The sequence below is a fragment of the Sebastes umbrosus genome, chromosome 8 (genome assembly GCF_015220745.1).
Source record: "Sebastes umbrosus isolate fSebUmb1 chromosome 8, fSebUmb1.pri, whole genome shotgun sequence".
Classification (NCBI taxonomy): domain Eukaryota; kingdom Metazoa; phylum Chordata; class Actinopteri; order Perciformes; family Sebastidae; genus Sebastes; species Sebastes umbrosus.
In genome coordinates this window covers 6,866,019-6,886,755 of record NC_051276.1, presented here as the reverse complement: position 1 = coordinate 6,886,755, position 20,737 = coordinate 6,866,019, and the positions used below count along the sequence as shown (strand labels likewise).

Here is a 20,737-nt window from a genome sequence, read left to right as displayed (position 1 = left end):
TAGTAGATTCTTACATCACTTGAAGGTCGTTTGTAATTCAAAGGTAAGAAGTGAAGGATGCAGAGGCTGCTGCAGCTCTGGAAAGAGAAAGTCAGTGAACTTTTTGATTAAAAATGGAAATTCTGCCAAAGGTGCTTGCTGTACAAAGTGTCAGATATGTTTTCATAATAGATACCCCACCCACATATGGAGATACATGTGCGCAGAGAGATTATGCATACAGCTGCTGCCGAGTGGGAGTGTAGCATCATCGAAGGGGAAAGAAGGAAAGAAATGAAGAAAGAGTGATAGAGAGCGAGTCAAGGAGAGAGAGAGAGAGAGAGAGAGAGGTGGGCTATAGAGCTGTGAGCTGTAGGGAGTAGGTCAGTGCAGTTGAGTCAGTCGTGACTCATGATGGAGGCGGTGAAGATCCACCTCCTCCCTGCCCATTACAACTTCATTCTCAAGCCTGGAGCACTGGAGCTCAGATAGCCATTACAAAAACAGCGAAAAACTCCTACATCCATGGTCAGAGGAGCACTGGTTTCTGTGTTACAGGAACAATCTGATAACAAGTCATGGATGCAGAACGATGAATCCAAACACGAGGGGCTCATTTTTTGCAACTGCTGGTCAAAGAGCTGCTCAGCCAGCACACATGTCAAAATAGCTTCTCCCACTTCCCACTGTGGGTGCCATTAATGTATGCACATTAGTATCTTTCCACCCTCTCCACAAATATGACGTGGCTATTAAAACGGATTCATGTAAAATAATGACCATAATGTGTAATTTAAAATACATGTACGTTTCAACAGCATATTTTAAGAATATAGGGGAGATTAAAAGTGGGATATTACAGGACATAACATTATATATTGTTAATGTGCAACAATTCCCATTATGAACAGGGCTGAGTATCAAATCTCAATACCTTTTTGACCGACCGAAATGTGTTCTTAGCACCAAGCATCAACATATGTCAGAGTATCGAAAGCCAGCAGTGTCTGGTCCATCTGGATTTGTAAATTCATCATCCTCCTACTTTAAATCAACGCTCTTTTATTAGGCAGAGTTCTTGTACAGCTGCTCTGCTTTTGTTAAATTAAAAAACAGTGTTCTGGGGAGTGCCTTGGTTGCCGATGGTTACAGCTCATGCCACGTAACCACAATGTTGCTGGTTTGATTCCAGCTGGGGACCTTTGATGCATGTCATACCTCCCTCTCCCACCGCACGGTTTCCTGTCTGCCTCTTCACTGGGAACTTTCCAACAAAGGCGAAAATGCCAAAAAAAATTCTTTGATCTGTTTTGTAGCAAAACATGTTGATACTGTATTTCTTAAAGTAAGATATCGAAAAACAAGACTTGGTCAAAACTGAGTATATGTCTGGACCGTCTGTGAGTTTGTGCCTAAATTGTTACAAAAATAGTCAGTGGTCATGTCTATAATGTTAAATCCAGAGGTACATGTCCACCAGGTCCGGCGAGGACACTAGGGGACGCGACGCGCTGCTCCACTTAACTGGCCGTTCAAGCGGTGGCGTACCCTGTCGTGTAATGCACCTGATTGGTCCCGGGTTTTCTGCTTTCTGTTTCAAACAGGAAACAACATGGTGGCCTGCTTGTAAACTTTCTGTTACTCCGTCTAAACAATCCACCAAAATCTACTTCTGAAAACATTTTAAGCGAGAAATAGGCTACACCACTACTGAATCTCATTTCATTTAAGAACTAGATCGCCAATACTTTGACAGCTCGGTCCAAGTTTCGTGAGCCGGACGCGTTGTGCTGGACGGGCTCATTTGCATAACTGACTGTTCCCCGCCTTTTCATTTTGAAAGAGCAACAGCCAATGAGGAAACTCCAACACTCGGCCGACCAATCGTGTAACTTCATCACTCAGTCACTCAGTGACAGACTTTTGCGTTTGTAGGGCTGACCCTCTGCGGTCCAGCCAAAAGGTTTTGTTTGGTACTGGTACTGGTATTGTCAAGTCAAGTCAATTTTATTTGTATAGCCCAATATCACAAATCACAAATTTGCCTCAAGGGTCTTTACGATCTGTACAGGGTACAACACCCTCTGTCCTTGACAGTGCGACCCAAAACTCCCCCTAGAAAAAAAATGGAAGAAACCGCAGGAAGAGCAACAGAGGGATACCTTTTCCAGGATGGACAGATGTGCAATAGATGCTGCGCGTACATATAATGTGAACATAATATATGACGAGATGGATCCAGGAGAATGTCAAGCAGCTTGTATCTAGTACTATCAAAATGCTTTAAATGATACCCAGTCCTATGGACACTGCACCAGTGTCCACCAATGTCAATAGTAGATGATAATAAAAATGACTATTGTGAGTTTGAAAAGGGACATTTGGACAGCCACTTGCAATAGCTCAGAGAGTGCACAAACATCAACATTTGTTGTCAAAGCTTTTCAAACAACTCTGCTTCCTTTCTCTTTGCTGCCTTTACTTTTTCAGTGTGTTCCCTTAATCATACCGTGCCAAGGCCACTGTGTCAATTGAATAGTGCATTATCCAGTAAGGCAGGGCTACAGCAGCAAAAGCCCTAATGAGCTGCATCTATTGATGATACTGGCTGCACGTCATTCTGTAGCACGCTGCTCTGTTCAACCTGAATGTGTGTGTGTGTGTGTGTGTGTATGTGTGTGTGCGTGAGCGCTGCTGCCAGACTCATTAAGATCCATTAACACAAGGTAAATACAGTGAATGTTCTACACCGACAGCAATCATTGTCAAGGACAAACATGCATCCAAATACGCTCTTACATAGCAAACACAGTACAGACAAAAGAGCATCAGCTTTCCACCGCATTACTGCTTCTCTCACCAACTCCCTCTCTGCCTCTCTCCATCACACTGTTTTCCCTCTCTTTCTCTCTCCCGCACTTTCTCTCTCTCTGTCTGTGCCGCCCCCCCTACACTCTTTCACCGTTTCTCATTTTTCTCATGGCTGAATATCCACTGATCCCTAATCCAGATGCTGATTTTAGATTTGTTAGGCCAGTGAGGTCGTGCATTGGACTTACTCATCAGTGTGTGCTATTTCATACCCTGATTTTCTCAGCCTTAACCTCCAGGCTTCCCACCCCCACAACCGTATATATAATATAATATATTAAATGTATTGTTTATATAACATTCTGTCCCGTAAGCACACCCAAAAACCTCTTTACCTTTCTGTCCCTTTCTTTACTTACTCTTGTTAGCTTGCTCTCTCTCTCTTTCTGTTTATCATAAAAAATACGTGCAGCAGCAGTTCAGAGTTTTGTCGAGGCTAACGTTGGTACAAAGGCTGTCTGAGACAGTACTGTTATCTCCTGTAGTCTAATCCGGCTAATTAAGGGCATCGCTGGGAGGAAAGTGCTACTATTCTCATCCAACTCCAGGATATGCTGTCTCCCCAAGTCTGCCAAACTGACATGTGTTTTTACACACACACCTAGTATGCGCACACAAAGATTCCTTGACAGTCGATTTGAAAATGATTTCAGCCATACGCACCCTTAGTTTGCACACAAAGGGAACACAGGCTTCATTAAATGTGCCGCTTAATAAAAGCTAATAAAGTGGAGAATACCAATTGCTCATATGATGGTGATGGCGATATTACTGCTGATTTATATTCCCTTGAGGAAATAAGGTCCCGCGCTTTTCTGCCTGATTCTCTCCACTCAAGAGCAGAATTGATTAGCTCACTGTCCATGTAGTCTCATGGATGTCACAGTGAGTGATAGTGGGGGTCTACGCAAATGGGGGTTGAGTTGCTTAACATGAATTTATATTAGACCATGATAGGCACGATTTTTTCAATTAGAATTTGCTATAAAGCTATCAGTGGACACAAATAAAAAATGTCAATTCTGTCATCTAACACTTCTCTCTCTTCACCGGCCCACCATGCCACTCTCTTGTCATTCACTCCTACAGTCTAACACATCAGCAAAATGGGACTTGTAGAGGCAAGAAGTGATGAAGGATGAACTCGCTTGTCTATTTCTCAGAGTTAACTGTCATCTTGGCAGGCTTGTGTAGAGGTATAGATGCCACTACGGGTCTGCAACGACTTCAATGTAATGGTGCATCCTATAATAGGCTTTATATGTGTGTGTTTTGGAGAGTTACTTGTGTATACTATGTAGGTGTCGGTGTATGGGAAGATCTTTAGGGCTTTGGATGAAATGTGAGGGAAGCGGGTTTTCTTGTTTCATCCAGAAGGACATGAATTAATTAGAGCCCCTATCTGAAAGAACTTCCTGAGTTTGAGACTCGTTAGTACCAAGAGCTTCCAGAAAGACACAGATACAATTTAGTTTTAGTGTTGTCAGCAGTCTTTTGTGAAATGTTTAGAGTCCCTGTACATTTTTCAGTCTATGATCGCTGCCTACACACATCACATTCTGCACACATAACGCCTATGCATGCACCCACAAAGATATACACACATAAATATGCAGGACGTAAACAAATAAACTGGTATGCAGACAGACAGAAGATATATGTCAGTGCACACATGCAGCTGATCCCTTTCTCTTCCTGACAAACACACTAATACATGCACAAACACTCACCGCTTCCTCCTGATCTCTCTGTGTACAACTCAGCGCCCATGGCGATGCCTTTCTCTCTGTTCCACTCCCTTTATCCATCCTTTTACCAGCTCTTCCTCTCTCTGTTTGGATAATCCAAAGTTCAATTGAAGTAGAAAGCGCTCATAAAGTAGAAAACACTATGAATGATTCAAGAATGTTTAAGTTAGACAGAACAAGGGGTTTCCGCATCAAACCGTGGTGGTGGTTGATTTGCGTAGGATTGTTTTCTGGGGCTTGAGGGAAGGCGGGTGAGGAGGCACACAAGGTGGATTTGTGTTTGCTGTCGGCGGGAAACTGTGGCTGACCGAGAGGCCGCCGTTTTCTAGCATTAGTTCATGAGGAACAGCGTGAGGAAGAGGGGAGGAGGAGGAGCAGCAATGCACTGGGCTGAGCCTCAGGTCGTTCAGCTCAGCCTGTAAGTGTAGCTCTGTGTCGTCAACATCATATTGGAGGTCGCAGTCAGGGCAGTAGCCGTGGTACTGAACCTTCTCACTGAAACGGACACGCTCCCTCTCACGAGACTCCCTGCCAGGGGCCTTGGGGCATTTGTTCTTTTCATGGCGGAGGAGAGGCATGGGCCTGGGTAATGTAGGAACAAGACCCGACTCAGGGATTCCACTGTCATTAGAAATGAAACACGGCATAGAGGAGAATAAATCCCTGTTTGGTTTGTATGGAAAAATCCCACCATTCCTCATTAGAGACCCGGTAGCCTTGGATATATTCCCTGATAACACTAATGTCGGATGAGGCAGATTCTTAAAGTTGTGATCTTCGGCTCTCAGCGGGGTAAGTCTGGGTGGCGGTAGGGGAGGGTGGGGTTTCTTGAGTACTGTCAGGACTGCAAGAGGGTTGACAGGGACCGGGTCCATGAGGGCAGGTAGTCTGAAGATGCAGTCATCAGGGAAGAGCTTCATCTTCATCTCCAGGCTGGAGGCGGTGGTCGTGGTGGTGGTGGAACTCGAGCTGGAGTTGAGCGTGTCCGTCTTAGAGCTGTCTGTCATTCCGTCCTCCTCCAGTTGCAGGTCACAAGTCAGGGTGTCAATGTCATGAACAACCTGGTGACAAGAAGAGGAAGTGTCACTGAGACAGCTGATGTCAAGAGTAATAAAAACACAGACATTTTTATCTCATCAAGCTCTTAATTAATGAATTGAAAAGCTCATTGTGTACAATTTCAAGAAGATACACTTTGTTTTAAGAGACTGATTAAAGCAATTTAAGATCTCTATGACAACCAATCTAGTGAGAAATGTAATATCACTTCAATTTATGGGAACAGCCATGAGCCTGTAAGACTCTGACTTAAGTGATATACTACAACAATCCCATGTACCATCAGAACTGAGAGAATTAACAATTCCAGCCATACCCTGTGTAAGCCAAGACACAAAAACATCATTTATAATACAGAACTAATGTTAGGAATTAATGAAAAAGACATCTTCTACATATAGTAAAAGCATGCAGAGGACCAGGACAAGCACAGAGTATACCAAATAGAAAAGGAGACAGATATGGAAAATGAATAGACTGTCAGCCTCTTATTGGGAAATATCTGCACAAATGCTTATAATATTCTGCTGCAAGTGAGCAAGTCAGAGATCGATAAGAATATTTACATTATTGCAAAGAACAAGTACAAAAATAAATATCATACTGAATCAAATGCTCTGACAGGGAAGATACGTTTCTACTAACCAGTGTCATATTTCTTAACAATAGCACAGGAAACAATTCATCATGAATTAATCCCAAGAAAGCATCCTTGATATGACAGGAAGAAGCAGAAATAAATTGATATTTTACAAAAAGCTGAAGATATGCAAAAACACTAGGAATCACTCTGCAAGCAACGCAACATGAGCGAGCAAATACTCTCCATCAGTTGTGAAGGGTGGAAAAGGATACATAAGAAATGCACTGTGAGAAATGCACCAGTGAATATATTTAGGGAAAGGAATATTCAAATGAATTTGCACTCTTGAACTGTACACTGCAGACAATGATTATAAAGGAGGTACAATACACAGAATTGCAATAAAGGGAAAATGGAAGAACTGCTCTGCTCAGAGCTGTAGAATGAATATGAGATTATGTGTATACAGAAGATATTTAGATCCAAAGGTGCTTCCTTTGTCCTCCAAGAGAGAATTTGTTTTCACAGCCTTCATAGGGACATAAAAAACTGTTGGAGCAGACATTTGGTTTGTTGGCACTCGAAAGACAACAAGCAATACTGGAAGTATAGTTGTGGATGCAGCAGCACAAATTGAGATAATATATAAAACATTCACACAGTACATACTGTGCAGACATGCATACCTGCTGAATAACACATTATTTCAGGGCATGATGCTCAACTAAATTTGATGTAATGTCAACCAATCAATATGCACCACTGCTAAAGAGTAACAGACTGTAGAGTGTTGCCCTTAGACAGCATACTTCAAACGCCTCCTGTGCCACAACTGATCACATTTTGTCTACTTAAAGCAAGCACTTGCACTGTGGGCACATCCATGGACATAGTTACTGTTCCATACATTTTCTGTGCTGAGAAAATACCTGGCAGGATTCAAACTGCATTATTAAACATTGCCCAAAGAGCCATTCGTATAGGGGATTACATTTTAAAAAGGCAGTTTAACAAACAGAACAGACATTGTGCTAAATTCTGCTGGGAACTGACTGATATTCAAAAATAAAATGTTTGTGTTCTTCGGCCATTTTCAGAGGGCTATCCAAAAACATTCCTTTTGGAAAAGAGTCCTTCCTGGTTCTCTCTCCCTTGGTGGAGTTATTATTGATTCAATGCCCAGAACTGAAGTGTGGTATTGGACATTTTAGGCTGCCTTACTATTGAGGATCCAGCACAGTGAGTCTGCAGAAAGTCTAATACAAGTTGAGTTCATGTATCATAGCTGAAACACAGCGGAAATAACCAGTGAGAAAAAACTTGACACTGTGCTGAAGTTCATTTTCTGAACTAGTAATGCTCATCTCAGAGTACCCAGTACAATACATTAGTAAAAAAATAAATAAATCTATTGGTATGATAAGAAGGGTTAGTCCTCGTCACCACAAACTGTCTCCTTACTCTTTATTATAGTCTAATTTATCCCTATCTTTCATATTGTAATATAATTTGGGCGAGTACTTTTCCTACTAATCTTCATAAAATGTTGGTCCTCAGCCAGAGTCACACATCTCATCTGCTCCTGTACTTCAGAAAATCCACATTCTTACTATTTATGACATCAATATTTCTCAAATATGTGTTTTTATTTATAAGATACTTTCTGGACTATTTTAAAGCAAATTCTCAGGTCCATTCTTACTCAACTCATCAATCTTTAGATCTCCATCCTCCTAAATTTCTCATTAGTAGTGGTCCATTTTTTTGATAAGATTTAAGGGTACCAAATTATGGAGTAGATTTTTACATCTTTCAAAAAACTGTTAAAATGTTAAATGTTTCAAAAGATGCTTAAAGGGTCATTTGACTGCTGTTTTGTAATTGCTTTTCCCATTGTTGTCCTTGTATTTTTTCCCCCCTCATAGTGTTATGTATGATTACTATTGATCAGGAGTCAATGTAGATGTTTAAACCAATATCCCCCTCACAAACACAAATATACATAAACGCACATTCGCTTATGCACATCACACACATTTTTTGTCTTTTTTTATACATTTATTATTATTGTTGTTATTATATATCTTGTTATAATTGTTTGTCATCACTATTATGTAGTCATATTATTTCTGTATATAAATAACATTGTGAAAATGTTAACACTATTTAGGTGGAGGCTTCAAATAAACCAAGTGTGTTTTTTTTGCCTCTTCCTGCACCGTATATTATTATTTTTTTTTATGTTTGTGTCGTCTTAATTTGTGCATAATAAATAAATGAATAAATTAGCCCACTGTAAAACACCAGTGCTATCATCTAACTGTTTGAAATGCATGTCCAAACAGTGGCTTGAGAAGAGGCTGAGAGGAGAGAGTGGCGAGGAGAGAAACAGAGTGCGAGAAAGAGTGACTGAGAGGGAGAGATAAAGAGAAAGATAGAAGGCCTTGGCATAGAGGGCAATGCAGCTAAACTCTTCATGCACTCTTTAAATGGATAATTTGTTGGGACACACACAAGAGGTAATACCAGTATCCCAGTGTGCAGCCCTTGCTGTAGGCCAGGCAGCTTCTGTGCTGTGCCAAGCATCTGGGCAGGGTCCTTCCTCAGAGCCAGGCTCGGCTCCAGCCCTGTCTGTGAGTTATAACAGATAACTGCATTTCAAATGGATTATAACCCAAACACTGGCTTTGATAGTAACACCCCCCCGAGGTATGTGTTTAGTGTGTGCGGTGTCAGAATAACTGATCCTTTACACAATCTTGTGCAAGCAAAAATAAAGAAAAAGAAAGAGGGCACATCATACAAAAGAAATCACAACAGAGAGATTACAATGCTTTCTTGTTCTCATTTATCTTTGGCGCCTGCTGTGAGACACTGTAAACTGCTGAAAAACACAAAAGAAGTCTAATTCAGCTCAAGTTGCAAAAACAGAGTAAGGGGAGCAGAGAGGCAGAAGGAGACAGATGCTGTGTCGACTACCCATCCATAATGCAGGAACCAGAGAGTGTACGCAATAGGGTTTTATTAGAATGACAGCCTGTCATGTCAGGGTGAGAGGTTCGGCACAGCAGGCTGGATGCTCGGTGTGTGGCCGGTAGAGGAATGTAAACATGAAAGCAGGTAAGACTGCGGGTTATTACAACTGAGGTGGCAGCATGGGATGATCGGCAGTAGAGGAAACCCTGATTTGAAGCACGTGAATGAAATGAAGAAAAAAAATGTCTCTGCTCTATGAGAACAACTTGCTGTAAATAACAATATCTTCATATAATCCCAGAATCCTTCAGAGATCCCTCCTGTCTCTGCATCACTGACATGTGAATGGCCAATCAGACAGCCCTGGGAGTTTTGATCTTTAACAAGGATTATGTGGAGAGAAGGAGAGCAGACAACAAGAGATAAAGAAAGGATGGAGATGAGTGGCTGTGTTAAACAGATGAAAGATAACAAAAGACAAAGAAGAGGAAGAGCCACCACGAGAGATTGAGAGAGAAGGAAAGTGAAAAGATAAGCCAACTGTTCTATTATTTGGGAGGAGATAATTCGCAGCAAACAGCAGTCAGCATTAAGATGATGAAATGCAATGCAAAAGCACCTTCCTGGTTGAATCAACTTGTTCATTAAATATTAATTGTGATTAGCCTGTGAGTCAGGGAGAAGAGGCTGTCCTGTCATTTCACACCCCACGTCCTCACGAGTCCTTCATGTTGGAGATAATGATCACATACATTAGTGGGCAGGGGAGGAGCATGTGTGTGTGTGTGTGTGTGGGTGTGTGTGTGTGTGTGTTTGTGAGTGTGTCATAGCCTGTTCCAGGCCCAAGTGAGGTGGACGTCCACCCTCCTATGTCCTCTCAGAAAGGGATGCTTATAGAAAGAGCATCCTCACAAGCCAAATAACACAACACATGGTGGGCTGCTTCTATAAGAAAGGTGTTTTTTTCCCCCAGGTTCATTTACCTCTTTGAGCTCTTTGGCTACATCCTTGAGGTCTCCCAGGATGGTTTCCAAATTCTCCACGATTGTCTTGATCTCCCTTTTCACTTTCACTTTGGAGACTGCTACTACTCCTTCAGCCTCTGCAGCATTAGGTGACCCTGACATTCTTCAGTTTGTGGCACAGTCTATTTCGTGAAGGATCTAAAGTCAAATCCTTTGGTCGCCACGCTGCCACTTTGCCAACGCATTTTTTTTTTTTTATTTTAGTCCTCAGCTCCCTTCACTTGTGCTCCTCCATCACGGCCAGGACGGAGCGGAGTGTATCGACCACCGGGCATGCGCAATGGAGCGGAACGCAAAAAAATAACGCTTATGTCAAAATATGGTATCATAGTGTCTGCGAAACGGCGCCTGTCCACAGGTTTCTGCACCTCACATATTCATGTCCAACAACAACAATATCCTTCACGTCGAGAGAGCGCTGAATTCAACATTTTGTGAGAAAACGTCCAACACGAATGCGTTGAAAAATAAAGACACGAAAAAGAAGAAGAAGAAGAGAGAGTAGCACACACAGTTATCCAACCCGGTACACCGCCGGTCCTTATTGTAATGGTCCATAATCCTCAGGCATCGACCAAATATTAATACACTCCTCCTTTTTCCTCAGATATACACCTCTGGTAACGAGACAGCCAGGAAAGCCGCCAGGTAACGACACCCCAGAGGCACTTTCCTCCGAAAAACAGCCCGTCAGTTTCATCCTGTCTCCATCGCAGCCTCCTTGGAGAGTCTGAGCAGCCAACACCAACGTCCGGGCGCAGAGGATGCTCGCTGCGCGCTCTCTCTCTCTCCATCGCACGCTCTCTCTCCCTCGTGCTCTCTATTGGCTGCTGCTGTCAGTGAGGTTAAAGAGGTCTCCCTGCAGTTAGAAGTTTTTTTTTTTTATACTATATTTTTATTGTTTTTCCATCACAGAAAGACAACATACACATAGAACAGGGGTCAGCAACCTTTACTATCAAAAGAGCCATTTTAGGCAAAAAAAATATAGTCTAAGTATATAAGTCTAATGCAGTGAGGGCCAAAGTGCAAAAGTACTACGTAGTATCAGGGCCATATTGAAGGAAAAAAAACAAAGATTTCCAGAATAAAGTTATAATATTACGAGAAAAAAAGTCGGAATATTACCAGAATAAAGTCACAATTTTACAAGAAAAAAAGTCGTAATATTACGAGAATAAAGACATTGCTTTACGAGAAAAAAAAAAATAACGCGTAAAATTACTACTTTATAATATTATGACTTTATTCTCATAATATTGCGACTTTTTTCTCGTGAACATTTGACTTTATTATCATAATATTACGACTTTTTTTCTCGTAAACCTATGACTTTATTCTTGTAGTATGACTTTATTCTCGACATCTCTAATTTATTTATTTTTCCTCAATGTGGTAATACTATGCTACTATGCTAATACTCCGTTGTACCGTCGTACCATAGACCTACAACAATGATAAATAAAAATGAAATTTAAACAGAAAACAGTTATTAATTTCCATGTTTATAAATCCACAGGGAGCCACTGGAGAGGGGCTGAAGAGCCACATGTGGCTCCGGAGCTGCAGGTTGCTGACCCCTGGTATAGGACAATAAAACAAAACAAAAACATGAAAGGATATAAATTGCCCTGTCTCTACGAAGTTTTCTTATTGCTATGACATATTTAATGGTTCATCCCCTCATCTTGTCGTTGACTTGTAAACATTGTCCATTTCTCCCACTTCTCTCCACATTGCTCCTCTTGTATTCTTATCCTATGGGTTAATAGTTCCATATCATATATATTTCATTCACAATTTTTCAGCCATCCATCTTGTGTATGGTTCTGCCTTACACCATCTCTTTGTAATGGTCTTCTTACAGGCCGCCAACAACACTTTCAGCAGGTATCTGTCTTCTCTTAACACAGTATTTCCAGTCATATTACCAAAATACAATACTATACTTGACTTGGGTATATCATAGCCCAGAATTTTGCTAATAACCTTATGAACATTTCCCCAAAACTGTACAACTTCAGGGCAAAGCCAAAATATATGTGAATGGTCTACATTTATGGCCCCAAATCTTCTCCAACATGGATGTGCTAAAGACAAGTATTTGTTTGTAATTTGGGGTGTTGTAAAAAATCTGATTACATTCTTCCAACAGTGTTCTCTCCATGTACGTGACGACGTTGTAGACTGTGTTCTCCAGATATGCAGACATTCATCTTCTGTAATAGTGACACTAGTTCTTTTTCCCATTTCAGCTTTACATACGATGTTGTATTTCCCCTTCTCTCCATTAGGCACTGATATAATGTAGATATTATCCTATATTTCTTTGAATTATAAACTCCAATTATGGTTCTAACTATCCCATTTTTATCTAAATTTACATTGTGCTTTATGTCTCTGTCATGAAAGTCCCTTAATTGCAAATATCTAAAGTGATCCTGGTTGTTCAATGAATAATCTTTTTCCAGCTCCTGAAAACTCATAACATTCCCATCTTTTATTACTGTACATAATGCTATTACACCAATTGGAATCCATAGTGCAGTTAGTAGTTTTATGATGTGACTGACTGATACCGAGTACCGATCCCATACCAGTGTTTAATTAATAAGATGTATGCCTCACTGTGTGGAAGTGACTGGGATCATTCTGTTATGTGTAAGGCAACAGCAGACTTGACTTAAACATTGCTTTCCTAACTTTGTAAAACAAAATGTGACCAATAAATACATAGATACAAATTTATTGAATTGTTCTTCATTATTGGGATGGTGGATTGTGCACCAGCAACTTGGTAAGAAATCTTCAGAATTAACAGGAATTACAATTCAAGTGTAAACCGTTTTAATGCAGCAAGAAATTAGTCAAAACTTAAACAGGAATTCAAATTACAGTAATGTATATAGTATATAAACATAACATTGAGTTGAATAGATCTGCCCCATTGTCATCGATATCCGATCCAGCAATTTGAGTCAGTATCTGCCCAATATCGAATCCAGTATCGGTATCGGTGCATTCCTAATTATAGGCCTAAATACACAACACAAGCAAGAACAAACAAAAAGGAAAGCAAGAAAACATATAGTACTACAACCATATGTATCAAACATAGTATATCAAATATAAACCTGCTTTTTCTGTCATGATAAGTCAAAATATCTGTGAAAACAGTCATATTACGGAGTTTACTAGTGGGATCTTATTTGTTCATATTCTTACAATCCTGATTATAACAAAAAGTTATTCCTCTTGGACAGTTATAACACCGGCATGAGCTACTCATGTTTCGTGGCCTGGCCTGTGATGGAACTTTTGCTATTAACGCAGAATGCAAATCATTACAACAAGACTGTGATACACTTTATTACCACTGTTATTTTTCTTACTCGCAGTCTTTGCTACATACACTATGAACTTAAAGCAGCAGTGCCTCTGTGTCCTCCGGTGCCTCTAATGGCATCTGCAAGATCTCACAGACCGGAGGAAAACAACCAATCAAAGCCGAGCTGGAGCCTTGCCGTCACTGAGCAGCTGTCAATCACTCGCAAACTCTGATCAATCGGTCTGCAAACCTCAGGCCTCAAATGTTTTCAGAAACATCTTGTAGTGTACTGTTTAGCTGTAAAATGAGAACGTTTGTGACCCGGCAGCCACGTTGAGACCAATTTAGGAAATACCAAGCACCGCCCACCAGCCGGAGCAAACTTTCTCATTTTACAGCTAAACAGTACTCTACAAGATGTTTCTGAAAACATTTGAGGCGAGAAATAGGCATTACAGTAACAGAATATTGATTCATATTTGCTCAGAGCTGCATAGTTTGACCGTTTAATCGGAGTTTAGGAGAGATTGACAGCTGCCTCCGTTGAATGAACAGCCAATAGGAACGCTCTCTCTGAAATGATCTGTGATTGGCCAAAGTCTCCTGTCAAGGGCTAGATTTTGTAAAGCCTGAAAACAGAGCCATGAGGAGGTGCAGCAGTCTAGTTTTCTCTCAGAACACTTGAATTACAATATGCTGAAAGATTATTCTGGAATTTTTGCCCAAGGATGACAAAAACATAATGCCTACTGCAGATTTAACCTCTGAAAATAAGTTGAATTTGGCCATTATAGATTAATGTTTAACACATCTAATTCAAATTAGGCTTAAGAGCCATCTTCTACAAGGGACAGGAGAGTTAGTCATTTTGAGAGTCTTACAAATACATACATTTGCAGAGGTGGTGAAAAGTGCTGTAACAGGGTAAAAAATCAGTCACTTACAAAATGAAAATTTACAGAATTTGTTAATGGTAAAAGTTCATAAAATACAGATAATGGGATTCACACAGTGAACAGGAATAAACTGATTTCTTAAGTATAAAAACATAATATCAAAGTAGACTGCATGTGACACGGTGGTGGCATCAGCCATTTGTTATGGAGCTTGGGGCAGCAGCATCTCGGCTGCGGAGAGGAAGAGACTAGACAGAGTGATCAGGAAGGCCACCTCTGTCCTGGGATGCCCCCTCGACATAGTCGATGTGGTGGGAGAGAGGAGGATGATGGCTAAGCTGTCATCCATGATGGAGAATGACTCCCACCCCATGCAGGACACCATCTCAGCACTGGAGAGCTCCTTCAGCGACAGGCTGCTCCACCCAAAGTGTGTGCTCCACCCAAAGTGTGTCTGAAGGAGCGCTATCGCAGGTCCTTCCTTCCTGCAGCTGTCAGACTCCACAACCAGCACTGCTCCCAGTAGACCACTTACACACCAAAAACTGACAATAACCTGATATTTTCAGGTGGAATTTCATTCATTCTCACTGTACAATATCATTTTCCACTTGTGCGATTTTGTTAATAGTCTGTTTATTGTCAATACTGTATATACTGCTCCTATTTTTATACTTCCTTCTATTTAAATGGTTCATACTTTGTTACACTTTGTTTAGCTCTTTTTTTTTTACTGTGTTAGCTGATGCAGCTTGTTTTTTGCACTATCCCCTTTGCTGTTGTACACTGCAAATTTCCCCACTGCGGGACTAATAAAGGAATATCTGATCTTGTCTTATGTGTGGAATCAACAGTGGTGAAAACAACGTCATAGAATCCTGGCTTCTGATTGGTCGCTGCTGAGACCGCCCCCTCGTGATTGCGGAAGTGGAAGTTGTCAAAGTCCACCCTGCTGTCTGTGACCTGACTGTCAGTGTTGCTCTTGTAGAAGCCACTGTGCTGTTAGTGTTCACACACAGAGAATAATAACTCACAGGGATGTCTTTGTCTTTCGATGGAAGAGTCGTGCTTGTCACCGGAGCTGGAGGAGGTAAACAGAGCTGAACGGCTGTCACTGCTGCTAACTAACTATGACTAGATAGGTTTAGTAACGTTAGCTCCCAATGCTAACCTGCTAATTGCAGACATTTAGTAAGTATGTGAAAGCTGTAAAACAGCCAGTGCACAAGTCTCTCTTTTCTTTCTGCCCAGCTGTTAAACTCAGTATCTTGCTAAGTCGTTTGCTAACGCTGGAGAAACAGCTGTAAAAGTAAACAGCTGTAAAAGTAAACAATCTTGGACCAAAGTGTCCCAGCCTTTAACACTTGATGTACTACATTGATTTGATAGTCTTTCATCTGAGGAATACAGGGAGCAAAGTGCATGTGACGCAATGGCTCATAATCATGCCAGTGCAAGTGTGTGAAAGGTGAGGATTTGTGAGGATTGCAACTCGATCAGAGTCACACATCTCTGCTCCTCTATTTAAGAAACTTCACATTCTTACTAGTTATGATATCAATATTTCTCAAATATATGTTTTTATTTATATGATTATGTGAAGGGAATATTCCTGAGCAGTTCAAAACCTATTTTAAAACAAATTCTCAGGTCCATTCTTACTCAACCCATCATTCTCTAGATCAGGAGTGCCCACACTTTTTCAGCATGCGAGCTACTTATAAAATGACCAAGTCAAAATGATCTACCTACTATAAAAATGCAAAACATATATTTATTTATAAATATATTGAGTATTCTTTATACGTACAATATATGTTGGTGTACCTTGAAGGAACTGGCCTTCTACCTCCAAGAGGTCAAGGCCCAGTTATGTGTTGGTTAATCTTGTGTGACAAAGAGAATTTCCAAACAGACGGGTTAAAGCATAATAATACAATTTATTCCGAACAATCAATGTTGCATAAGTAAAATAAAAGAGTTTACAGATATCTGGATCCAACCTACGTGTCCCTGACAACATACAGTGCATGGGTCAGTTCGCGAAGTCTGAACCCCGACCTATCCCTGATCCAGCCTATTCATGGTTTACACAATATTAATATTCATGAGCTTATGGCACGTGATGTTTCTGCTGCATGTCTTCTTTCTTATCTCCTTCTGGCTCCTTCCTCTCTTTGACCTTGCAAAAGAAGAACAACACCTGCCTCTCCTCCCTTTCCTCACAATCACTCTATTCATAACAAATCCAACAGTCAGGTTATTGTAGATCATTGTAAGCACTTTTGTACATAATAAATCCAACAACCTTGCATAACTGCATAAACCCATATTGTACAATATAACTCTGTACATTTTTTGTCATTACCTTACTCTGATGACTTGCACTGAATGGAATCAGCCAGGGATGCATAGTCCGGACAGTAGCTGCTGATAGCCAGCCTCAAGCACACTTCCAAATGATCATCAGTCAAGGTGGAACGGTATTTGGACTTAATAATCTTCATGTGGGAAAAGGCTGACTCGCATAAATAACTGGAGCCGAATAATGCAGTCAAGGAGGTAGCACACTTCCTCATGTTGGGGTACTTTTCCTCTGTGAGTAAGTTCCAGAACTGTCCATGAGCCCTGGACTTAAGCTGAATGTCAGCTTGTAGTGTCAAAATCTCATCCTCCACTCCAGATGAGTTCAGGTGAAACAGTGTTGCAATTTGTTGGCTGACGTCTATTTTAAAAAAAAAAAAAAAAAAATTTCTTTTAATGCCATGCGATCTACCCACACTACATTTGCGATCGACCGGTAGATCGCGATCGACGTATTGGGCACCCCTGCTCTAGATCTTCATCCTCCTAAATTCCTCACCAGTCAGAGGAGGTCAATTTTCGATAAGATTTAGGTGAGCCAAATAATGGAGTAGCTTTTTACATCTATCAATAAACTGTTCATCTGTCAGATGTTTCAAAAGTGGCTTAAAGGGTAATTTAATTGCTGTCTTGTAATTGCTTTTCCCCTTGTTGTCCATGTATCTGTTTTTATGTTTTATATTTTTTCCCCACTCACAATGTTGTCACAATGCCCAGAAGTCTTTATAGATATTTAAATCAATATCCTCCTCACAAACACTAACCATACACTATTTTTATATATTTACTGTATTGTTATTGTTGTTATTATATATATATCTTGTCCTAATTGTTTTTTATCACTATTATGTAGTCATATTATTTCTTTATATTAATCTTGTCTCTAGGTGTAGGCTTTAGATAAGCCCAGTGGGTTTTTGCCTCTTCCTGCACTGTATATTATTCATTTATTTTTTGTTATGTTGTATAGTCTTAAATTGTGCAAAACAAATAAACAAACAATAAACAAAGGGCACATCATGCATCAACATCTCAGCTGTGTTTGTTGATGGGGGGTATTTTATTCTGTCAGAGTATGCTGAGGCATTTCACTAATCTGTCTCTCTTTCCGCAGGTCTTGGTAGGGAATATGCGCTGGCTTTTGCTGAAAGAGGCGCCTCAGTTGTAGGTAAATAAAAGGATCTTCATTTTAAGCCTCTTATACTTAATTTTTTTTAGAGCAGGTATTGTGGATGTACTGTGGTTAGTGCAACCCAGGCTAGGATCCTATGTACTTGAACCCTCATAACCACTGTTGATGTTTTCTTTGCCACTGAGAGACAGTCATGTCAGTGTGTATGTTGACGTTTAGCCCAGCATGATTCCAGATGTTTTCCTTGAGTTTTTAGGGGCTGGACATCATTTTCGTGTTTAATTAATCAAATATTTCTTTTAGGAATCTCATCAAAAAGCTAGTTTTTAACTATACGTTCATATAGAACTTGCTGCTGACTACATACAGTATACAGAAAAACTGCTGCAGTGACCTTAATTTATGTGACATGACAGCATGAGTCAAAACCTGTAGATTCTTGCACCTGCATGGCTCACTGCCGGAGATGACTGTGGGTTTAGGGGTGTCCTGGTTTTGATTTTGGTAGGGATGCACCAATCCATTGAGCAGGACTGGAGTAGATACTCATCTTAAGAGGGTCGGGTATCAGCCTTGACAGATCCACAGTAAATACAATGTCATTATGAATATATATTGTTTCCGCTGCCAGTTCCATTTATTCATTAACAGTGGGCAGCAGACTCAGTTTTCAGTCTCAAAGCAATTCCTGGTCTTGGGAGAGAAAAAGTTGAAAGGGTGCATCCTTAGATTAAAGGGATTAAGGAGATAAATTATTCCTCAAAAAGGAGGCATGTGATAAAGAAATGTGCGCTGCATTGACATTGATTCAAATGGAGTAATTTTACTTTTTAGACTACACGGTTGCAGATTTTGGCATAAACATTTGCCAACATCTGCAACTGTGTAGTATTCCTAAAATAATAGCTTTCCCTGCTGCCTGGATTGAACTTGCCCTTGAACTCTGACAAGGCATCAACTTAGCTACACCCTTCTCCTAACCTAATCACTCGTGGAGAATTGCAGAGCTCACCCCATTATTGCTAATCTTTTTCTTCTTGTTGCAATAAAGTGAATGACCTTGGGGCAGACACTAAAGGAGGTGGAAAGAGTTCTGCAGCTGCTGATAAGGTGGTGGAGGAGATAAGAGCGAAGGGAGGCAAGGCCGTGGCAAACTATGGTGAGAAGTTTGGACTCTTGTCTTACATCTTCTCTTCTCCTTTCTTCTCCCGCACATCAATTCCTCCATCTGTGTTTTGGCTCTTGTTTACCGTGTAGTATTAACCTACAGCTAGCTTATGTAATGCTTGACTCCAAAACAATATTGATTTCTGGCCGACTAGCTCACTGATGAAGGCTGTTAGCGAGTATTGAAGACAAGTGAATCCCCCCTCTCATCTTTGTGCATCTCACATACATGAGAAAAACAGATCAAAACAACATAACACTTGTGTTTCATAGGCAGTTTTGAACATGGAAGATTTGTTTGTGAATGTAATACAAAGGTTGGCTTTCCTTGTACCCATTTTATAACACGTTATTATGCCCAGCAATCAATAGTTCCTTTGAAGCCTCTCTCCCCGTCAGTTATATTATTGTTACATTATAACTCTGCACATTATTTCTAGCTATAAACCTCAATACAGCCAGGAACAATGTAGCCAAGAATCAGATCTATAACTGAAGCTAAGAAGAACAATATATGCAGTCTTCTGGAAACCCAGATATACAAAATAATTTAATTTGATTCATCAATGTAAAAAAATAAAATTCTCTGACCTTTTCTGTCGTGCATGTACAGATTCTGTAGAAGATGGAGAAAAATTGATCCAATCAGCACTGGATGCATTTGGAAGAATAGGTGAGAACTGTCTTCGTATGGAAACATTAAATTATCTTAATTAAATGATTGTGTGTAATGTTACTACTGCTATTTGAACTAAATCTGGGAAAATATCTTTTTGTCCAGATATTGTTGTAAACAATGCCGGGTAAGTCATTTCACTATAATGATCACACTTTTTGCTAGGTCTAATCACATCATCTGTTTTTGGAGTGGTTATTTGATTGTAGTTACAATATTAAAGGGACTGTTTGTAAGAATCAGAAATTGCTTGTTAATAGCGACACTTGTGGCCGTTAAGTCAACGAAAGTCCGCGTCCTGTTGCTCGCGCTCTCGCTTGTGCTCGCTCTACACAGACATGAACGAGCATCGCTCAAAACAGTGAGTGCCTGTCTGTATGTCTGAAGTTCAGCTCTGGGGCGACTGAGTAATCGCCCCTAGCAGGCGGGTCTGTGTAGCAGCTTAGCCAATAGCTGATTCAAGCTCTGAACGATTGACATTAAATTTAGCTAATCAGTGTCCTCAAATCTAATCTATCACACGCGAGCGCGCATGGGACACCGACTTGCAATGATTTATACGTGTAAAAAGTTACAAACAGTCCCTTTAATGTGAGTATGGGCTGTTATAATCACGTTAAAGAGAACCTTAAGTTTTCTCACAAAGACCGAAAAGACTAAAACCCTTTCCTGCTTTTCTTTTCGAAGGATCCTTCGTGACCGTTCATTTGCCAGGACGAGTGATTTGGACTGGGGTAAGTACATTGTTTCTGATTTTTACATTCACTTCGCCCCCATTAACTCATATTATTACACGGCTTTGTTGATCGATTTTGATTAGGCGTCAATCACGGCCTTCTACGATCTGTTATTTCTTTATAGCAGGCCGCTGCTATGTATTGCTATGGACACAGCTCTGATGTCAGACTCTGGAGGACCATTTTTGTGTCAAAT

General features: G+C 40.5%; 2 protein-coding genes across 4 annotated transcripts in view; one reads left to right on the top strand and one right to left on the bottom strand.

Annotated features, from left to right (window-relative positions):
- The window catches only part of prr16 (proline rich 16), a 63,688-nt gene that overhangs the window by 3,249 nt on the left and 39,702 nt on the right, over window positions 1-20,737 (bottom strand). Inside the window, exons 1-2 of one of the 2 annotated variants that reach the window (XM_037777556.1) lie at window positions 10,200-11,217; window positions 4,581-5,659 (exon numbers count right to left, since the gene is read on the bottom strand). In XM_037777556.1, coding sequence (XP_037633484.1) covers window positions 4,790-5,659; window positions 10,200-10,343 — 1,014 coding nt within the window. In that variant the 5' untranslated portion in view covers window positions 10,344-11,217 and the 3' untranslated portion in view covers window positions 4,581-4,789. Of the gene's footprint in view, window positions 1-4,580; window positions 5,660-10,199; window positions 11,218-20,737 lie in introns of those variants that run through there. The other variant, XM_037777557.1, reaches the window with a different exon arrangement.
- hsd17b4 (hydroxysteroid (17-beta) dehydrogenase 4) overlaps window positions 15,384-20,737 on the top strand; it is a 41,476-nt gene continuing 36,122 nt past the window's right edge. For both annotated transcript variants that reach the window (XR_005207858.1, XM_037777555.1), the window contains exons 1-6: window positions 15,384-15,555; window positions 17,944-17,997; window positions 19,013-19,120; window positions 19,742-19,801; window positions 19,910-19,931; window positions 20,492-20,538. Coding sequence is in view for 1 of the 2 variants with exons in the window: in XM_037777555.1 (XP_037633483.1) it covers window positions 15,504-15,555; window positions 17,944-17,997; window positions 19,013-19,120; window positions 19,742-19,801; window positions 19,910-19,931; window positions 20,492-20,538 (343 nt within the window). In the remaining variant the exon portion in view is untranslated. The remainder of the gene's footprint in view (window positions 15,556-17,943; window positions 17,998-19,012; window positions 19,121-19,741; window positions 19,802-19,909; window positions 19,932-20,491; window positions 20,539-20,737) is intronic.